Source organism: Ranitomeya imitator, chromosome 3, assembly GCF_032444005.1.
Source record: "Ranitomeya imitator isolate aRanImi1 chromosome 3, aRanImi1.pri, whole genome shotgun sequence".
In the NCBI taxonomy this organism is placed as follows: Eukaryota; Metazoa; Chordata; class Amphibia; order Anura; family Dendrobatidae; genus Ranitomeya; species Ranitomeya imitator.
In genome coordinates, this window is record NC_091284.1 from 776,190,126 (window position 1) to 776,209,442 (window position 19,317).

The following is a 19,317-nucleotide window of genomic DNA, read 5'->3' on the forward strand; positions in this document are numbered from 1 at the left end:
GCCGAACATCCCCACCTCGGCACGAGGCGTTGCTCCGCCCACCGACGCCATCTTTGTACTCCTGGGACGCACGTCCCTGATAGCGGTGTGCTGCAGGGGCTTACTGGGGGTTCGGATTCACCAGGCTGGACTGCTGCACATCCAGAGGGGAAAAGCGTTCCTTCCAACCTTCCCTGAGGGACCACGACCAGGGCTGCGTCTTCCGTCTAGTATTTCGTCAGCCGTGAGTAGCTCTGCATCTGCAGACTGACACCCCCCCCCCTGCTCCCACTGTCCCCTACCCTCTGGCATTCTCTTCAGACCTTTCCCTCAGGTCAGTCCTCTCCCCTCTCAGGCCTCCAGCAACCCGATTGTTCCCACCGCCAAGGATTCCCCTGCCGGTCCGCTCGAGAGTGATACCCCCATCCCAGGCTGGGCTTCCTCTGTTACAATCGGTGTCCAATCTAACACGGGTGTCTCAAACTCTGGTTTCCGTGCTGGATCTATTATCTCTGCAGACCCCCGCAGTAGCCAGCGGGTCGCAAGAGCCTCCGTCCGAGCCCTCCATGACAAGCCGCAAAAGGTCCAGACAGGAACGACGGTCTGAGTCCTCTTCTCGCTCCATCTCTCCACGCGGTCTTCGTCCTCCTGATCCTTCTCCCCTGAGTCAGGCAAGGTGTTCTCTGATGCGCCCTCGGAGGATATTTCGGAGCTGGATTCTAACCAAATTGACACCATGAGAGATATGGTCCAGAATCTCATTGGAGCTGTAAACCAGACCTGTGGCATCAAGGATCCCTCTACGGAATCCGCAGATCAGGCGGTTTCGTTTAGACGGGCTAAACCACCTTCCAAGTTTTTTGCTCCTCATCCTGAATTCGAGGAAATCATGTCCAGAGAGAGAGAGAGAACCCGACCAGACGTTTTCAGAGGGGAAAACGCCTGGATGTGTTATATACTTTTTCTCCTCAACTTACCGCCAATTGGACGGTCTCTCCCTCGGTGGATCCCCCTGTTTCCAGGCTGTCCACCAACACGGTGCTTCCACTGTCCCGCGGAGCATCACTGAAGGATTCTAACGATAGAGTTATAGAATCCTTTGCGTAGTCAGCCTTTGAAGCGGCTGCGCGGCTCTATGCCCAGCCTTTGGGTTTCAAAATCCATTTCCAAATAGGCCAAAGAACTTTGCCGAGATATCCTGGATGGGGCACCTCCCGTGCAACTGGCGGAGCTTGCCAACCAGATTTCCCACGCTGGTGAATATCTGGTCTCCGCCTCTCTGGATGCCGCGTCTTGTGCAACTCAGGTGTCCAGCGATGCTGTTGCCATCCGCCGGACCGTTTGGCTCAAGGCCTGGCAGGCGGATTTATCTTCCAAAAAGTTCCTTACCAGTCTGCCCTTCCAAGGCTCTTGTCTCTTTGGGTCCAAGCTGGACCAAATCATTAAGGACGCCACCGGGGGTATAAGTTCTCTTCTCCCCCAGGCTAAGCCTCCTCGGCATGACTCTCGGCAAGACCCCAGCACCCCTCCCAGGTTGGGCGGCCGTCTTCTCTTCAGGGACGCGTGGATCTCCGCAGTGGAGGATGCATGGGTCAGGGAAGTTGTATCCCGGGGATACAAGATAGTTTGTCTCTCAACCCCGAGATCGTTTCTTCGAATCCCGACCTCTGAGAGATCCCGCTCTAGTTTCGGGTTTCTTCGCAGCCATCGCTTCGCTTCTCAAAGCCGGGGTAATCGTTCCCGTCCCAGAAAAAGAACAGTTCACAGGTTTCAACTCAAACCTTTTTGTGGTACCGAAAAAAGACTGCAAGGTTCGCCCCATTCTGGACCTCAAATTGCTGAACAGGAGGGTTCGTCTGAGACACTTCAGGATGGAATTCCTTCGTTCAGTAATTGCTTCAATGGAGGCTCAAGAATTTCTGTATTCCATAGATATTCAGGACGCCTACCTCCGATATTCCCGGGACATCGCCGATACCTGCGCTTTGCAGTGCTTCAGGAACATTTTCAGTTTGTCGCCCTGCCTTTCGGTCTTGCAACCGCCCCAAGAGTTGACACGAAGCTCATGGCGGCGCTGTTGGCAGTCTTGAGGGTCAGAGGCCTGGTTCTGTTTCCATACCTCGATGACATACTCATCAAGGCTCTGTCATTTTCTCAGGCCCGCCAAAGCCTGTCCATCGTTCTCGACACCCTAGCCCGCTTCGGGTGGCTGGTCAACCGGAAGAAGTCCTGCCTTATTCCTTCTCAGCGCATCATCTTTCTGGGCATGCTCTTCGACACTCGTCAGACCAAGGTCTTTCTTCCCGAAGACAAGAGATCCATCCTTCGTCGGGACATACGCATGCTCCAGGGCCTTCGGTCTCCCTCCTTCCGATCGGCCATGAAGGTTTTGGGGAGGATGGTAGCAACATTGGAAGCGATTTCTTTCGCCCACTTTCACTCGCGACCTCTTCGGCAAGCCATCCTGTCTCAGTGGGACAGGTCTGTCTTCTCCCTGGACCGCCCGATCCGACTTTCTCCCCGAGTCAAACGGTCTCTCAACTGGTGGCTCACGTCACCTCTCGTCTCCCAGGGCAGGTCTTTCCTTCCAGTTCACTGGCAAGTGGTGACGACGGATGCCAGCCTGCTCGGCTGGGGTGCGGTGTTTCGCCACCTGATGGTTCAGGGCCGTTGGTCGGCGCAGGAGTCAACGTTGCCGATCAATGTCCTCGAGTTCCGGGCCATTTTTCTGTCCCTTCGTCACTGGGAAAGGATTCTCAGGGGCCTTGCAATCTGAATCCAGACGGACAATGCCACGGCCGTAGCATATGTCAACCATCAAGGGGGGACTCGGAGTTCCTAGGCCGAGGTATCCAAGATCCTCCTCTGGGCAGAGGCAACGGTTTCGGTGATATCCGCGGTGCATATCCCCGGCGTGGACAATTGGGCCACCGACTTCCTCAGCCGTGAGGGTCTCGCGGCAGGGGAATGGTCCTTGCATCCGGAGGTCTTCCATCAGATTTGTCTTCGATGGGGGACTCCGGACGTGGACCTTACGGCATCTCGAATGAACAGGAAGGTTCCGCAGTTCGTCTCCAGGTCTCGCGATCCTCTTTCAGTGGGCGTCGACGCTCTGACCATTCCTTGGTCACAGTTCGTGCTGCCCTACCTGTTCCCACCCCTTCCATTACTGGAAGGGGTGCCGGTCATTCTGATCGCCCCGGATTGGCCCAGGAGAGCTTGGTTCGCGGAGCTCGTCAATCTTCTCGCGGACGCTCCCTGACGCCTTCCAGACAGGCTTGATCTGCTGTCTCTGGGTCCGATCTGCCACCCGAATTTTCAGTCACTCAGTTTAACGGCGTGGCTGTTGAGACTGCAGTTCTAAGAGCATCCGGCCTTTCGGACCGGGTGATTCACACCATGATTCAGGCTCGAAAGCCTTCGTCTTCCAGGGCCTATTATCGTACCTGGAAGGCTTACTTCCGTTGGTGCGAGTCCAACCGCATTTCTTCTATGTCCTTTTCCCTGCCTTTCATCTTGGCCTTCCTTCAGGCAGGACTGGATTCGGGCCTAGCTCTTAGTTCCCTGAAGGGCCAGGTCTCTGCGCTTTCCATGCTTTTTCAGAAGACTTTAGCCTCCCGACCATAGGTTAAGACCTTCCTTCAAGGAGTAGCACACGCTGTCCCTCCGTACAGGGTCCCTGTGGATTCATGGGATTTAAACCTGGTCCTGGAAGTTCTAGGGTTTCCCCCTTTGAGCCTCTCAGGGAGATTCCCCTGTCCTGTCAGTTCTATCTTGGAAGGTGGCCTTTACTTCTATCCGCCGCGTTTCCGAGTTGGCGGCCCTCTCTTGACGTCCTCCGTTCTTGGTCATTCACCAGGACAAGGTGGTCCTCAGGCCTCCACCTTCCTTCCTTCCTAAGGTGGTTTCCACCTTTCACCTCTACGAGGACATCGTTCTACCTTCCTTTTGTCCAGCTCCGATTCCTCCCTTGGAGCGATCGTTGAACAAGCTGGACCTCGTCAGGGCAGTGAGGATCTACCTGGATAGAACGTCCACTTTCTGGAAGTCGGATTCTCTTTTCATCTTTTCCTGATGGCACGCGCAGAGGCTAATCGGCTTCTAAGGCGACTATTGCTCTCTGGATCAGAACGGCAATTCTGGAGACTTACCGGGTCAAGAACAGAGTGCCCCTTCCTGGGATCAAGGCTCACTCTACCCGGGCAGTCAGCGCCTCCTGGGCAGTGCACCCACCACAGGGCCTCCGCCCTAGAGCTTTGCAAACCGGCAACCTGGTATTCCATCCACACGTTCGCCAAATTTGACAAGGTCCATACCTAAGCTTCGGCGGACGCCAGCCTAGACAGAATGATCTTGCAGGTGGCAGTGGTCAGTCCTCTGACCTGATGGAAGTCCGTTTTTTCCCGCCCTTGGGACTGCTTTGGGACGTCCCATGGTTCCTGTGTCCCCCAATGAGAGGCGATAAAGAAAACAGGATTTTTGGTTGCTTACCGTAAAATCTGTTTCTTGGAGCCTCCATTGGGGGACACAGCACCCTCCCAATGTTTCTCAGTTTCTGTTTATGTTCTATGACTGTCCTCATGTTTACAGTTCTCAAGTTTGTGGTTATGGTTTTCAACCTTGTTATTTTTCTCCTACTGCTTTCTCACTAACTGAAGTGCATAATGCCAGTCGGTGGGGTGTATACTGCAGAGGAGGAGCTAACTTTTTTATTTGCATAGTGTCAGCCTCCTAGTGGCAGCAGCATACACCCATGGTTCCTGTGTCCCCCAATGGAGGCTCCAAGAAACAGATTTTACGGTAAGCAACCAAAAATCCTGTTTTCTCAGCATTCAGGGCACCCTTAATCCTGACCAAATCCTCACTAAATTTACTGAAATTAAGGCTGGGCGATAAATTAAATTTGATTAATTTGCCACTTCAGTGACGCGCGCGCTATTGATAATCTCAGCTGCACCGTGGCTCAGTGGTTAGCACTGTAGCCTTGCAGCACTGCAGTCCTGGGTTCTAATCCCACCAAGGACCACATTTGCGTGGGTTTCCTCCGGGTTCTCCAGTTTCCTCCCACACTCCAAAGACCATACTGATAGGGCTCACAATCTACATTCCCTATTGAGGACAGAGATGATAATGTGTGCAAACTGTAAAGCGCTGCGGAATATGTAAGCGCTGTATAGATATAAAGATTATTATTATTTATATCCGGGCAGAAGCGAGGCAGCAGCAGTGCTGTCATCAAGGTGTACAGAATCACAGTTAGCTTAAAGTGAAAATGTTACCCTTACAGTACAGGACTGACATCCACCTATTTGTATGAAGTGAACAGGTTCTGCCCTGCGCCATTGGTGTCCGCCCATTGGAGCCCTGTGCACAACATTGTAAAAGATTGTCTGCGGCACCTGAAAAGGTCGCTTTTAATCTTAAGATATGTTCACGTCTGCATTGATACTTTTATTTTTCCTTTTCATCCACTTTGCATTGTTTCTCCTACGCCTCATTGGGGGACACAGGACCATGGGTGTTATGCTGCTGCCACTAGGAGGACACTAAGTTAACACATAAAGAATAACTCCTCCCCTGCAGTATACACCCTCCTGCTGGCTCCAAGTGAACCAGTTCTTGCTTAGTGTCTGTAGGAGGCACTTGGGTCTGTTTCAGACCCCACCGTTTTTATTTTTATTCTATTTTTTACTTAACGGAGTGAATGGGGGCGACGGACCCTTTCTAGGCTCTGATCTCCCCCGAACCATCAACAGGCAAGTACGTGGAGCGTCCCTCCCGTATCCTTTCCTGCAACATTGGATGCCAGCCCTGAGCTTACTTTACGGGTGACGGTTCCTTCGCGTTCCGATCTCCCCCCTCCATAGCAGGCGACCACATGGAGTAGCCCTCCATTTACCTCTCCTGGAGCCAGGTGCATAGCCGGATATATTATGAATGGCGTCCGTGCAGCCCCCCTCTGCATCACCACTGATATAGCGGATGACGCAAGGCGGCAGAAGCTCTTCACCCCCTCCCTGACTATGGCGACGGTGGATTGAGCACCGGCCCACCGCATCTACCATGAGTACAGTACGGCGGCCGAGGCCCTGGGGGGTCCTGGTCCCCGGGGTATGAAGGTCCGCATCTCTAGCGGGGCTTTTTTTAAGAAGGAGCATGGTTCAGGGGCACTAATAGCGGTCACGTCACCGCTGGCCGCAACCGCAAATTTCACAATTTAGTCCCTGGCTTTTCCCGTCATACAGGCTGGAGTTCTTAGCCACGCCCACAAGCAATTACTGCCTCCCATCTTTTCCAGCGCTTCTCGTTCCCTGAGAAGTGCTCTCACAAGATCTCGGCGGCCATCTTGGGACACCCACAGCGCTGATACCTGCAGTGCTGCTTCAGCCTAATCTCCGGATACGATCTACAGCCTTCAGGACTATATATTGCGGACCTCCCCTGGGGACTCAAGACACAGGACCTGAGTAAGCTGCAGATACATCGCTTAACCCTTCGTAAGCGCTCTCCTCAAGGCTACTATGTCTCATTCAAAGCCTCACAAAGTCTGGGAAAACCCACACTGTATTCTTCGCTGCATGTACCTCTTGTAAGGTCTCATTACCCCGGGGTCACAATACTGCATTGTGCACAGCTTGTGAACCGGTGACTGTTCAGGAACCACCTGTTACTGGTACCGAACCTAGTGAGCCTGGTCCCCCTGAGTGGGCTACCTCCCTTACCCGGTGTATGGCATCCCTGGCAAAAGCGTTAGAATCGTTCCGAGACCCCTTCTCTAACCAGGGCACTCTTACGGACGACGCTTCCGATCCTCCAAACCCCTCGTACTCTAGGGGTCGTACCTTGCCAAGGGGCTCTCGCCCTTCCAGAAAAAGGACTCATGCCATTTCCCCAGACCATCACAGAGTTTCGGGTTTTGATAGCTCCGTTTCTCGCTCCCCTTCTATCGGGACTAGCAGAGAACCTGTTTCAGATGACGATTCTGACAGGTCCCTAGATCAGTAATTTCATCATGATCAGGAGACTATCTCTGAGTCCGTGAATAAGGCTTTGAAACTTGAGGAGGAACCTTTATCTAAAACTGATCATGCCGTGTCCTTTAAGAGGACCAAGCGAGCTCACAAAGTATTCGCTACTCATCGCAAATTTAAGGAAATCGTTGAATTTCACAGGATCCGTCCCAATAAACGATTCACAGGGCAGAAGCTCATGGAATAAAAATATCCCTTTGCCCAGGATCTAAGAAAAGATTGGTCTCAATCTCCCCCGGTAGATCCTCCGGTATCGCGCCTGGCTACTAAATCTATTTTATCCTCTTCGGAGGGCACCTCTATAATAATAATCTTTATTTTTATATAGCGCTAACATATTCCGCAGCGCTTTACAGTTTGCACACATTATCATCGCTGTCCCAGATGGGGCTCACAATCTAAATTCCCTATCAGTATGTCTTTGGAATGTGGGAGGAAACCGGAGTGCCCGGAGGAAACCCACGCAAACACGGAGAGAACATACAAACTCTTTGCAGATGTTGTCCAAGGTGGGATTAGAACCCAGGACTCCAGCGCTGCAAGGCTGCTGTGCTAACCACTGCGCCACCGTGCTGCCCACATTAAAACCCCAACCGATCGTCAGATCGACAATATGGCGCGTTCAGCCATTGAAGCCTCAGCAGCCGCACTCTCCCCATGTTTTGCTGCTACGTGGGTGGCTAAGGCTATGACCCACTGGGCTGAGGTCTTGTCTACAGCGGTGCTGGTTACTGATCTCCCCCTGAGATAGCAGACCTCGCTACTCAGATAGCCAGAGCTGGAAATTTTGTAGTTACTGCGTCCCTGGACGCTGCTAACTGTGCTTCGCAAACAGCAGCAAACGCCATCACCATCCGGAGGTCCTTATGGCTCAGGGACTGGCGTGCGGATTCTTCTTCCAAAAAGTCATTGACTTCTCTTCCATATCAGAGTGGTCACCTCTTTGGCGAAAAACTCGACCAATCAATTTCTGACGCCACTGGAGGGAAGAGTAAACTTCTTCCACAACAGAGACCTTTTCGGAACCAGCAACACCAGGCTCGGTCCCGATTTTTTTTCGGTTCAAATCAAATTTGTCCTTTGCTTCCACATCTTCCGGACCTGGCCGGGCACAACGTAGGGACAGAGGTCCTCAGACCTCTTACAAGCCTTCCCCTTTTTGGAGAGGCAGGCCTAGGCAGTCAGGGTTCAGAGGGTCCAGACCGGGCAGGTCTCCCACACAATGACTCCCCGCAGTATCCGGAGGACGCCCTCAAAGTAGGTCTCCTTTCCTTCAGCGACACGTGGCTCTCGGTTGTTCACGACGAATGGGTCCGCGACCTAGTGTCCTCCGGATACAAGATAGAATTCTACACTCTTGCACCAAATCGCTTCTTCCGGTCTTCCACTCCCAGGGCAAAGACATCCGAGTTCTTCCAGGCCATAAGCTCTCTAAAGGAAGACAAGGTTATTATCCCGATCCCTCAAAGCGAACGGTTTCAAGGTTTTTATTCAAACATGTTCATTGTTCCAAAGAAGGACGGTACAGTACGGCCCATACTGGACCTAAAATTGCTGAACAAGTTCATCAGGGTGTGACGGTTCCGGATGGAATCTGTCATCGCCTCTATGGAAAAAGGCGAGTTCCCTGGCGTCTATAGACATCCAGGACGCGTACCTCCACATTCCCATTTTACCTTCTCACCAAAGGTTTCTTCGCTTCACAGTTCAGGAAGATCACTTTCAATTTGCTGCTCTGCCCTTCGGCCTCGCCACCGCTCCCAGGGTATTCACCAAGGTCATGGCGGCCGCCGTGGCCATCCTTCGTTCCCGAGGTGTGGTGGTGTTATCGTATCTAGACGATATCCTCATCAAAGGCTCCTCTTTCCGCACCTGGAAATACGGGCTGTCTGGTTGGCTCTTCTTCAATTCCATCCCTTCCTGGTGGGTTGTCCCATCAGGATTCAGTCCGACAATGCCACGGCAGTGACATACATCAACCGGCTGGGGGGAGCACGCAGCAAGGCAGCCATGTCCGAGGTAGGCCACATTCTTCGTTGGGCCGAGGAAAACCGCTCAATGATATCAGCAGTTCACATCCAGGGAGTGGAAAATTGGGGGGCAGATTTCCTCAGCCGTCAAGGTCTCGACTCCGGAGAGTGGTCTCTCCATCCGGAGATCTTCCACCAGATCTGCTGTCGTTGGGGAACCCCGGATGTGGATCTGATGGCCTCACAGCTAAATTCCAAGGTTCCCAACTTCATAGCGCGGTACCACGATCCAGCAGCCATCGGGGCAGATGCACTCGTGGCATCAGTTCCAGCTTCCGTACATATTTCCCCCGCTTCCCTTGCTGCCGAGAGTCATCAAGAAGATCAGAGCGGAGGGAATACCAGTAATTCTGATTGCGCCAGATTGGCCGCACAGGGCCTGGTATGCCGAAATAGTTCAACTAGTCGCTGATGTCCCTTGGCGATTACCGAATCGCACAGACCTGTTGTCCCAGGGCCCCATTTACCACCAGAACTCCGAGGCCCTGTATTTGACGGCATGGCCGTTGAGTCCTGGGTGCTGACACAGGCAGGCTTCTCTCAGAAAGTCATTTCTACCATGATCAATGCTTGAAAGCCTACGTCTGCGTATATATCATCGCATTTGGAAGATCTCATGGTGTAAGGACCGAGGACGCTCTCCTCTTGAATTTTCCATACCTTCCATCCTCGAATTCCTTTAGTCGGGTTTGGACTTAGGTCTCGCCCTTAGTTCCCTCAATGGGCAGATTTCAGCCTTGTCAGTCCTGTTCCAATGTAAAATTGCCAACAGATTACAGGTAAAGACGTTCATTCAGGGAGTCTCCCATGTGGTGCCGCCCTATAAGATGCCGTTGAAACCATGGGACCTTAATTTGGTCCTCGGAGTCTTGCAGGAGGCTCCTTTTGAACCTCTGCAGGACGTTTCCCTGTCTTTCCTGTCATGGAAAGTTGCCTTCCTGGTTGCGGTCTCGTCCATCCGACGAGTCTCAGAGCTGGCGGCTTTGTCTTGTCAAGTTCCTTTCCTAATTTTTCATCAGGATAAGGTGGTTTTGAGAACATCCCCGTCTTTTATACCAAAGGTTGTCTCATCTTTCCACCTCAATGAGGAGATCGTCTTGCCTTCCCTTTGCCCGACGCCAGTACATCGCACCGAGAAGGCTCTTCACACACTGGACTTGGTGAGGTATCTCCTAAGAGCTGTCTCGAGGACGGCATCTTTCCGCAGGTCAGATGCCCTGTTTGTCCTACCGGAAGGGCCAGGGAAAGGTCTAGCCGCTTCTATCAAGGAGTCCTACCGAGTCAGAGGTCACTCCGTCCCAGCAGGGATTAAGGCTCATTCTACTCGGTCAGTGGGTGCGTCTTGGGCCATCCGGCACCAAGCATCGGCAGCACAAGTCTGCAGAGCTGCGACCTGGTCCAGTCTGAATACGTTTACAAAACATTACCATGTCCATTCTCAGGCCTCGGCAGATGCGTCTGTCGACAGACGAATTTTGCAAGCGGCAGTGCCGCATCTGTAACTTGTGGGTACAAGGAGCAATTGCAGTAGATTGTTTCCCTCCCAGGGATTGCTTTAGGACGTCCCATGGTCCTGTGTCCAATGAGGCGTAGGAGAAATAGCGATTTTTGTGTACTCACCGTAAAATCCTTTTCTCTGAGCCAATCATTGGGGGACACACAGCACCCCCCCTGTTAGCCTATTGGCTTTAGTTTTGACATAGTTCATTCTTGTTAAATGTTAAGCTCCTACTGCTTTGTTACCGAACTGGTTCACTTAGAGCCAGCAGGAGGGTGTATACTGCAGGGGAGGAGCTATTCTTCGTGTTAACTTAGTGTCCTCCTAGTGGCAGCAGCATAACACCCATGGTCCTGTGTCCCCCAATGATTGGCTCGGAGAAAAGGATTTACGGTGAGTACACAAAAATCCCTATATTAACACACAGTTTTGGAAGCAATCTTACTTGAACCAAACAAATCCATTTGTGAAAGGGGTAAATTACATAGTAACATAGTAACATAGTTAGTAAGGCCGAAAAAAGACATTTGTCCATCCAGTTCAGCCTATATTCCATCATAATAAATCCCCAGATCTACGTCCTTCTACAGAACCTAATAATTGTATGATACAATATTGTTCTGCTCCAGGAAGACATCCAGGCCTCTCTTGAACCCCTCGACTGAGTTCGCCATCACCACCTCCTCAGGCAAGCAATTCCAGATTCTCACTGCCCTAACAGTAAAGAATCCTCTTCTATGTTGGTGGAAAAACCTTCTCTCCTCCAGACGCAAAGAATGCCCCCTTGTGCCCGTCACCTTCCTTGGTATAAACAGATCCTCAGCGAGATATTTGTATTGTCCCCTTATATACTTATACATGGTTATTAGATCGCCCCTCAGTCGTCTTTTTTCTAGACTAAATAATCCTAATTTCGCTAATCTATCTGGGTATTGTAGTTCTCCCATCCCCTTTATTAATTTTGTTGCCCTCCTTTGTACTCTCTCTAGTTCCATTATATCCTTCCTTAGGATATAAGGAAATATAGTTCCTTATATTAATATAGTTCCTTATATTAATGTAGGCTAGCATGAAAAACAAACCCAATAATACATAGATATGAAATATAACTTCTAATGTTTACTTTAAAAAAAAAAAAAAAAAAAAAAAAAAAAAAAAGGACAAACAACATTTACAAACCCCACAATAAAAAGTGCACACTACGTTCACCCTATGGATAAACCCTGAAGGTGAATGCCTGCCTGCGGAGGTTGGCACCCTATACACAGCCTATACGAGAATGGCACCCCCGCTCAACGATGGCTGACCCTGCTGCCCTATTATGCCCTATTGACAAGTAATAGATTATACACATCCATAACATTTGAGGACAGTACTTCATAGTGAAGGTCTGAAAGAAAGCAATGCAGGCATATATCAGGTCAGTGAAAGAAGTGAATCGCCATGCCTGATTCACAAAGATGCAATAAAAAAATCTGAGATAAGCATACCCCTCTGATCTGTACCTACGCTGAACCCTGCCTGTACAGCGGAGGTTGGCACCCTATAGGCAGTGTATATTGTGCCAGCCTCCGCATGCAGGCTTTCAGTTAAGGGTTTATCCATCGGGTGAACGTAGTGTGCAATCTCTAGTGTGGTGTTTGTATATGTTGTTTGTCCCTTTTTAGAGTAAACCTTAAAAGTTATGTTTTGTATCTACGTATTATTGTTTTGTTTTTTTTTTTTCATGTAAGCAATCTTGGCATCATTTTTTTCCATACCAGCCTAAAACATTTGAATAGCATTGCATATACCAGGTGGAATAAATCTAGGAGAGTCACTTGCAGAAAAGGATCTGGGTGTCATTCTAGATCATAGACTAAGAACAAGAAACGTCTAAGCAGCAGGTTATAAAGCTAGTAGGATATTGTCTCGTATGAAAAGAGGCATGAACTCGCAGGACAGGGACGTGATACCTCCACTTAAGGACAGTTAGTGCCTCCTCATCAGGAATATGGTGTTCAGTTCTAGGCATAAGTTCATACACAGAACTCCTTGGAGTAAAAAAAAAAACTTAAAAAAAAAAAAGTATAAAGAACCACAAAGCTGATAAGGGGAATGAAACATCTAAGGGAGGACATGATTAACTTGTACAAGTGGCACAAACAAAAGGTATGGTCAGGCTTTATTATATAAAACCAAGGTCACTCCCTCATCTGGGGGAAAAAAAGTTAAGGTGGTATCTCCAATATCATATCCAAATATGTAGCTGTTGTAATAATATTATTAGGAAATTCCAACAATTAGAAATTAAGTATAATTCTACTGATTTATTATGTCACTTATCCCATGTTCAGGGCATTGCACTAGCTTAGGTATCCATGGTTACGACCACTCATAATGACAGTTGTTAGTGGTCATAACCATGGATACCTAATCTAGTGCAATACCCTGTAGATGAGGAAAGCAATTTGGCAAATTAGAAGAACTATGCTAGGTTTATAATTGGAGATATTCGCTATTATTTCTACTCCTACTACATATTGGGATAGGATCTTGGAGATGGGAATACCAGTTTAAATCTCCAGAGGAAACAGGTCTCCTTTACTATGAGAACTCTTAATCTGTGGAGTAGTCTACCTCTGGAGCTGTGGGATTAGTCAATGGCTTAGAATAAGGAGCAGATGCTTATCTGGAAAAGAATAACCTATTTATATACATGTGTTCTTGTTCTAAACGTTGATCCTGCCGATTGACACTTGGGGTCAGGAAGGAAAACTCTGGTCTTATAGGACAGATGCAACTGTACCCTCCACAACCTTTGTTCTGTCCCATCCGTCCCTCAGTCTGACTTCATAGAAATGACTTTTTTTGCAGGTATATATCTTTTATAATTAAAAATTTTTTTTTAGAGATCAGGTACAAGTTAATTATTATTTTTTTTAAGCTGCTGAGGAATTTGACACAGAAAGCGAGTTTCTTTTGCCTCCTGTATTTGAAGAGGCGTATGAAGATCAGCCCAAGCCTAAACCATTGAAAAAGGTAATAAAAAACAAAATGAGGTGGTGACCTAAAAATTAATGTTTGTTTCTCTAAAAAAAAAAAAAAATAAAGTTTGGATAAAAACAAAAGATCAACAAATTCCTTAAGTTCTTTTTTTTTTTTTTTTTTTTTCATATTGCAAACTATAAAAATATATAAATTTAAACAATCTTGCAATTTTCCGCATGGGTTATTAGGCTTAATTCTAGGCTTATACGTCCTGTTTAAGTACAGCCTCATGGACTTAAGATGTTATAGACTGACCAATATCCTAGTCAGTTGTATTGAATTGGTATCAAGCTTATTTGATTAAGGCAAATGTTATTTTGAAGGAATGGGGGAGAAGGTGAGCTGTGATAACCACCTATTATGAATTTTGGGTCCTGTGATGTATTAACCCCTTCATGACCCAGCCTATTTCGACCTTAATGACCTGGCCGTTTTTTTGCAATTCTGACCAGTGTCCCTTTATGAGGTAATAACTCAGGAACGCTTCAACGAATCCTAACGGTTCTGAGATTGTTTTTTCGTGACATATTGGGCTTCATGTTAGTGGTAAATTTAGGTCAATAAATTCTGCGTTTATTTGTGATAAAAACGGAAATTTGGCGAAAATTTCGCAATTTTCACATTTTGAATTTTTATTGTTAAACTAGAAAGAAATATATCTTGGTACCGTGTTAGCCAGTAGATAGAAAAATATTTAGAATTGAGAGTCCTCAGTGGTTGAGCCCTGCCCTGCCTCAGGCTTTGTTTAATTATGCACCTGTGCCTCAGCCTGTTTCACTCTTCATCTGTGGCTCTAGATAGGCAGTGTGGAGGTTGGATCCGAAATGTCTGTCTGGACCTGGTCAACCTTTATCCTCGCTTGCCTACTCAGGCGCCATGGGGGTGACTCAGTATATGCTCCAGGTACAGCATGTTTTTAATTTGGTCTTGCATTTAGTTCATTTAGGAGGCCTTTATGGCACAGCGAATATAAAAAACGTAGTGTAGGACTGCCCCAATGTGAGATTGCCGTGAAGGGGCGGGGTGGCTCAAAGAATTGATCAATTGTTTGCTAAATGTCTCATTTTGAAAATACAGTTAGAAATTAATATGTGCATTTGCACTTCATGTATTGCGTCTTAACCTTAGGCTGCGCTGGCTTCTCCCCTTTTTTTGCTCCATTTTTTTTAGGGACCACCTCACATTTGAAGTCAGTTTGAGGGGTCTATATGGCTGAAAATACCCAAAAGTGACACCATTCTAAAACTGCACCCCTCAAAGTGCACAAAACCACATTCAAGAAGTTTATTAACCCTTCCGGTGCTTCACAGCAGCAGAAGCAACATGGAAGGAAAAAATGAACATTTAACTTTTTAGTCACAAAAATGATCTTTTAGCAACAATTTTTTTATTTTCCCAATGGTAAAAGGAGAAACTGAACCACGAAAGTTGTTGTCCAATTTGTCCTGAGTACGCTGATACCTCATATGTGGGGGTAAACCACTGTTTGGGCGCACGGCAGGGCTTGGAAGAGAAGGAAAAATTGGCTCCACTTGGAAGAGAAGGAAAAATTGGCTCCACTCTTTAGCGGACACCATGTCACGTTTGGAGAGCCCCCGTGTGCCTAAAAATTGGAGCTCCCCCACAAGTGACCCCATTTTGGAAACTAGACGCCCCAAGGAACTTACCTAGATGCATATTGAGCACTTTAAACCCCCAGGTGCTTCACAGAAGTTTATAACGCAGAGCCATGAAAATAAAAATTAATTTTTCTTTCCTCAAAAATGATTTTTTAGCCTGGAATTTCCTATTTTTCCAAGGGTAATAGGAGAAATTGGACCCGAAATGTTGTTGTCCAGTTTGTCCTGAGTACGCTGATGCCCCATATGTGGGGGTAAACCACTGTTTGGGCGCACGGCGGGGCTCGGAAGGGAAGGCACGCCATTTGGGTTTTTAAATGGAAAATTAGCTCCACTCTTTAGCGGACACCATGTCATGTTTGGAGAGCCCCTGTGTGCCTAAACATTGGAGATCCCCCACAAATGACCACATTTTGGAAACTAGACCCCAAAGGAACTTATCTAGATATGTGGTGAGCACTTTGAGCCCTCAAGTGCTTCACAGACGTTTACAACGCAGAGCCGTGAAAATAAAAAATCATTTTTCTTTTCTCAAAAATGATGTTTTAGCAAGCAATTTTTTATTTTCACGTAACAGGAGAAATTGGACCCCAGTAATTGTTGCGCAGTTTAACCTGAGTATGCTGGTACCCCATATGTGGGGGTAAACCACTGTTTGGGCACACGTCGGGGCTCGGAAGTGAGGGAGCACCATTTGACTTTTTGAATACAAGATTGGCTGGAATCAATGGTGGCGCCATGTTGCGTTTGGAGACCCCTGATGTGTCTAAACAGTGGAAACCCCTCAATTCTACCTCCAACACTAACCCCAACACACCCCTAACCCTAATCCCAACTGTAGCCATAACCCCAATCACAATCCTAACCACAACCCTAATTCCAACCCTAACCCTAAGGCTATGTGCCCACGTTGCGGATTCGTGTGAGATTTTTCAGCACCATTTTTGAAAAATCCGCGGGTAAAAGGCACTGCGTTTTACCTGCGGATTTACCGCGGATTTCCAGTGTTTTTTATGCGGATTTCACCTGCGGATTCCTATTGAGGAACAGGTGTAAAATGCTGCGGAATCCGCACAAAGAATTGACATGCTGCGGAAAATACAACGCAGCGTTTCCGCGCGGTATTTTCCGCACCATGGGCACAGCGGAATTGGTTTTCCATAGGTTTACATGGTACTGTAAACCTGATGGAACACTGCTGCAAATCTGCAGCGGCCAATCCGCTGCGGATCCGCAGCCAAATCCGCACCGTGTGCACATAGCCTAATTCTAACACTCTGCGGAAAACGCTGCGGATCCGTTTACAGTTCAATGTAAACCTATGGGAAACAAAAATCGCTGTACACATGCTGCAGAAAAACTGCACGGAAACGCAGAGGTTTACATTCCGCAGCGGTTTTACAACTGCTCCAATAGAAAATCGCAGTTGTAAAACCGCAGTGAAATACGCAGAAAAACCGTGGTAAATCCGCAGCAGTTTAGCACTGTGGATTTATCAAATCCGCTGCAGAAAAATCCGCAGAGGACCAGAATACGTGTGCACATACCGAAACCCTAACCCTAGTTCTAACCCCAACCTTAGTTGAAAAAAAAAAATTCTTTATTTTATTATTGTCTCTACCTATGGTGGTGACAAAGGGGGGGGTCATTTACTATTTTTTTTATTTTGATCACTGTGATAGGTTTTATCACAGTGATCAAAATGCACATTGGAACGAATCTGCCTGCCGGCAGATTCGGCGGGCGCACTGCGCATGCGCCCGCCATTTTGGAAGATGGCGGCGCCCATGGAGAAGACGGACAGACCCCGGGAGGCTCGGTAAGTATGATGGGGTGGGGGGAGCACGGGGGGTGGGGGGGGTGGATCGGAGCACGGGGGAGGTGGATTGGAGCACGGGGGGGGGGGGGGGGGGGTTGGATTGGAGCACGGGGGGTGGGATTGGAGCACGGGGGAGCGGACAACCAACAGTGCGGGGGGGGGAGCGGACAGGTTGGATTGTATATTGCAGCATCGGCCGTGGCTGGATTGTAATATTTCACCAGTTTTAATAGGTGAAATATTACAAATCTCTCTGATTGGCAGTTTCACTTTCAACAGCCAATCAGAGCGATCGTAGCCACGGGGGGGGGGGAGAAGCCACCCCCCTGGGCTAAAGTACCACTCCCCCTGTCCCTGCAGATCGGGTGAAATTGGAGTTAACCCTTTCACCGGATCTGCAGGGACGCAATCTTTCTGTCCACAGCATATGCGTCACAGGTCGGATTGGCACAGACTTTCATGACGCATACGCTGTCACAGGTCGGGAAGGGGTTAAGCAAACTTGCAACCTGTCCTTGTAATCCTGTGATGATATTGAGACTTCTACTGGACCGTGGCTCAATGATCAGTGTGAAAATTGCAAGATTTCAGATATGTTTATTTTTCCATTAAAAGCAAAAACAAATTTTCTATGAAAACCTGATGAGACCGCAACATTTTTTCAGGTGACACATTGGCTTTAATTTTCCATATATTAGACACAATTTCCTCTGTTTTGCCAACTGTCTTATTTTGTTAAGAACAAGCAAACCTTTTTACATTTACATGAGTATTATTTTCTGATCTAGCGCTTTTGTTTTTTTAGTTTATTTGAAATAATGCAAAATAACACTTTTCGTTGTAGGGAGCAAAGAGGAAAGCAGTTTCTGACCAGTCATTTAGAGAAAACTCAGAGTCTTTGTTTCCACTGAAGTATTCCTATGCCATCAATGCTTGGAAGCATTGGGTAAAAGCACGGATAGCTGCAGATGAGCCCACAGAATGTAAGTACGCCCTCGTCCTCCCTACACGCACTAGTTTAGGTCTGTTTGTGAAAGTCATAATATGTTAACTTCCACATCACTGCTACCGGACTCCCGACGTCCTGCAGTTCTACAGCTCTGGGCATTGATAACCATTGGACTGTATGATTATCCAAATAGATGAAAAGAGCCGCAGGGGAGCGATATACTGAACTTTAGCTGTCTGGTGATTATCGTTATATGGTCTTTTAACCCCTTCATGACCCAGGCTATTTTGACCTTAATGACCTGGCCATTTTTTCTGACCAGTGTCCCTTTATGAGGTAATAACTCAGGAACGCTTCAACGAATCGTAGCAATTCTGAGATTGTTTTTTTCGTGACATATTGGGCTTCATGTTAGTTGTAAATTTCGGTCGATAATTTTTGCGTTTATTTGTGAAAAAATCATAAATTTGGCTAAAATTTTGAACATTTCCCAATTTTCAAATTTTGAATTTTTATTCTGTTAAACCAGAGAGTTATGTGACACAAAATGGTTAATAAATAACATTTCCCACATGTCTACTTTACATCAGCAGAATTTTGGAAACAACATTTTTTTTTACTAGGAAGTTATAAGGGTTAAAATTTGACCACTGTTTGGGCGCACGACAGGACTCTGAAGGGAAGGAGCGCCATTTGACTTTTTGAATGAAAAATTGGCTCCAAACTTTAGCGGACACCATGTCGCGTTTGGAGAGCCCTGTGTGCCTAAACATTGGAGCTCCCCCACAAGTGACCCAATTTTGGAAACTAGACCCCCCAAGGAACTTATCAAGATGCACAGTGAGCACTTTGAACACCCAGGTGCTTCACAAATTACTTTTTTTTTCACAAAAAATTTCTTAGCCTCAATTTTTTCATTTTTACATGTGCAACAGGATAAAATGGATCCTAAAATTTGTTGCGCAATTTCTCCTGAGTACACTAATACCTCATATGTGGTCAGAAATCACTGTTTGGGCGCAAGGCAGAGCTCGGAAGGGAAGGAGCGCCATTTGACTTTTTGAATGAAAAATTAGCTCCAATCGTTAGCGGACACCATGTCTCATTTGGAGAGCCCCTGTGTGTCTAAACATTGGAGCTCCCCCACATGTGACCCCATTTTGGAATCTAGACCTCCCAAGAAACTAATCTAGACGTGCGATGAGCACTTTGAACCTCAAAAGTTTATAACGCAGAACCGTGAATATAAAAAATCATTATTCTTTCCTCAAAAATTATTTTTTAGCCTGCATTTTTTTATTTTCATAAGAGTAACAGGAGATATTGGACCCCCAAATGTTGTTGTCCAGTTTGTCCTGAGTA

The 19,317-nt window shown here is 47.6% G+C and overlaps 1 protein-coding gene across 1 annotated transcript in view; it reads left to right on the forward strand.

Moving 5' to 3' along the window:
- ZMYM2 (zinc finger MYM-type containing 2) overlaps window positions 1-19,317 on the forward strand; it is a 122,427-nt gene that overhangs the window by 94,782 nt on the left and 8,328 nt on the right. The window contains exons 17-18 of the mRNA XM_069759095.1: window positions 13,465-13,559; window positions 17,851-17,989. Of these exons, the coding sequence (XP_069615196.1) occupies window positions 13,465-13,559; window positions 17,851-17,989 (234 nt within the window). The remainder of the gene's footprint in view (window positions 1-13,464; window positions 13,560-17,850; window positions 17,990-19,317) is intronic.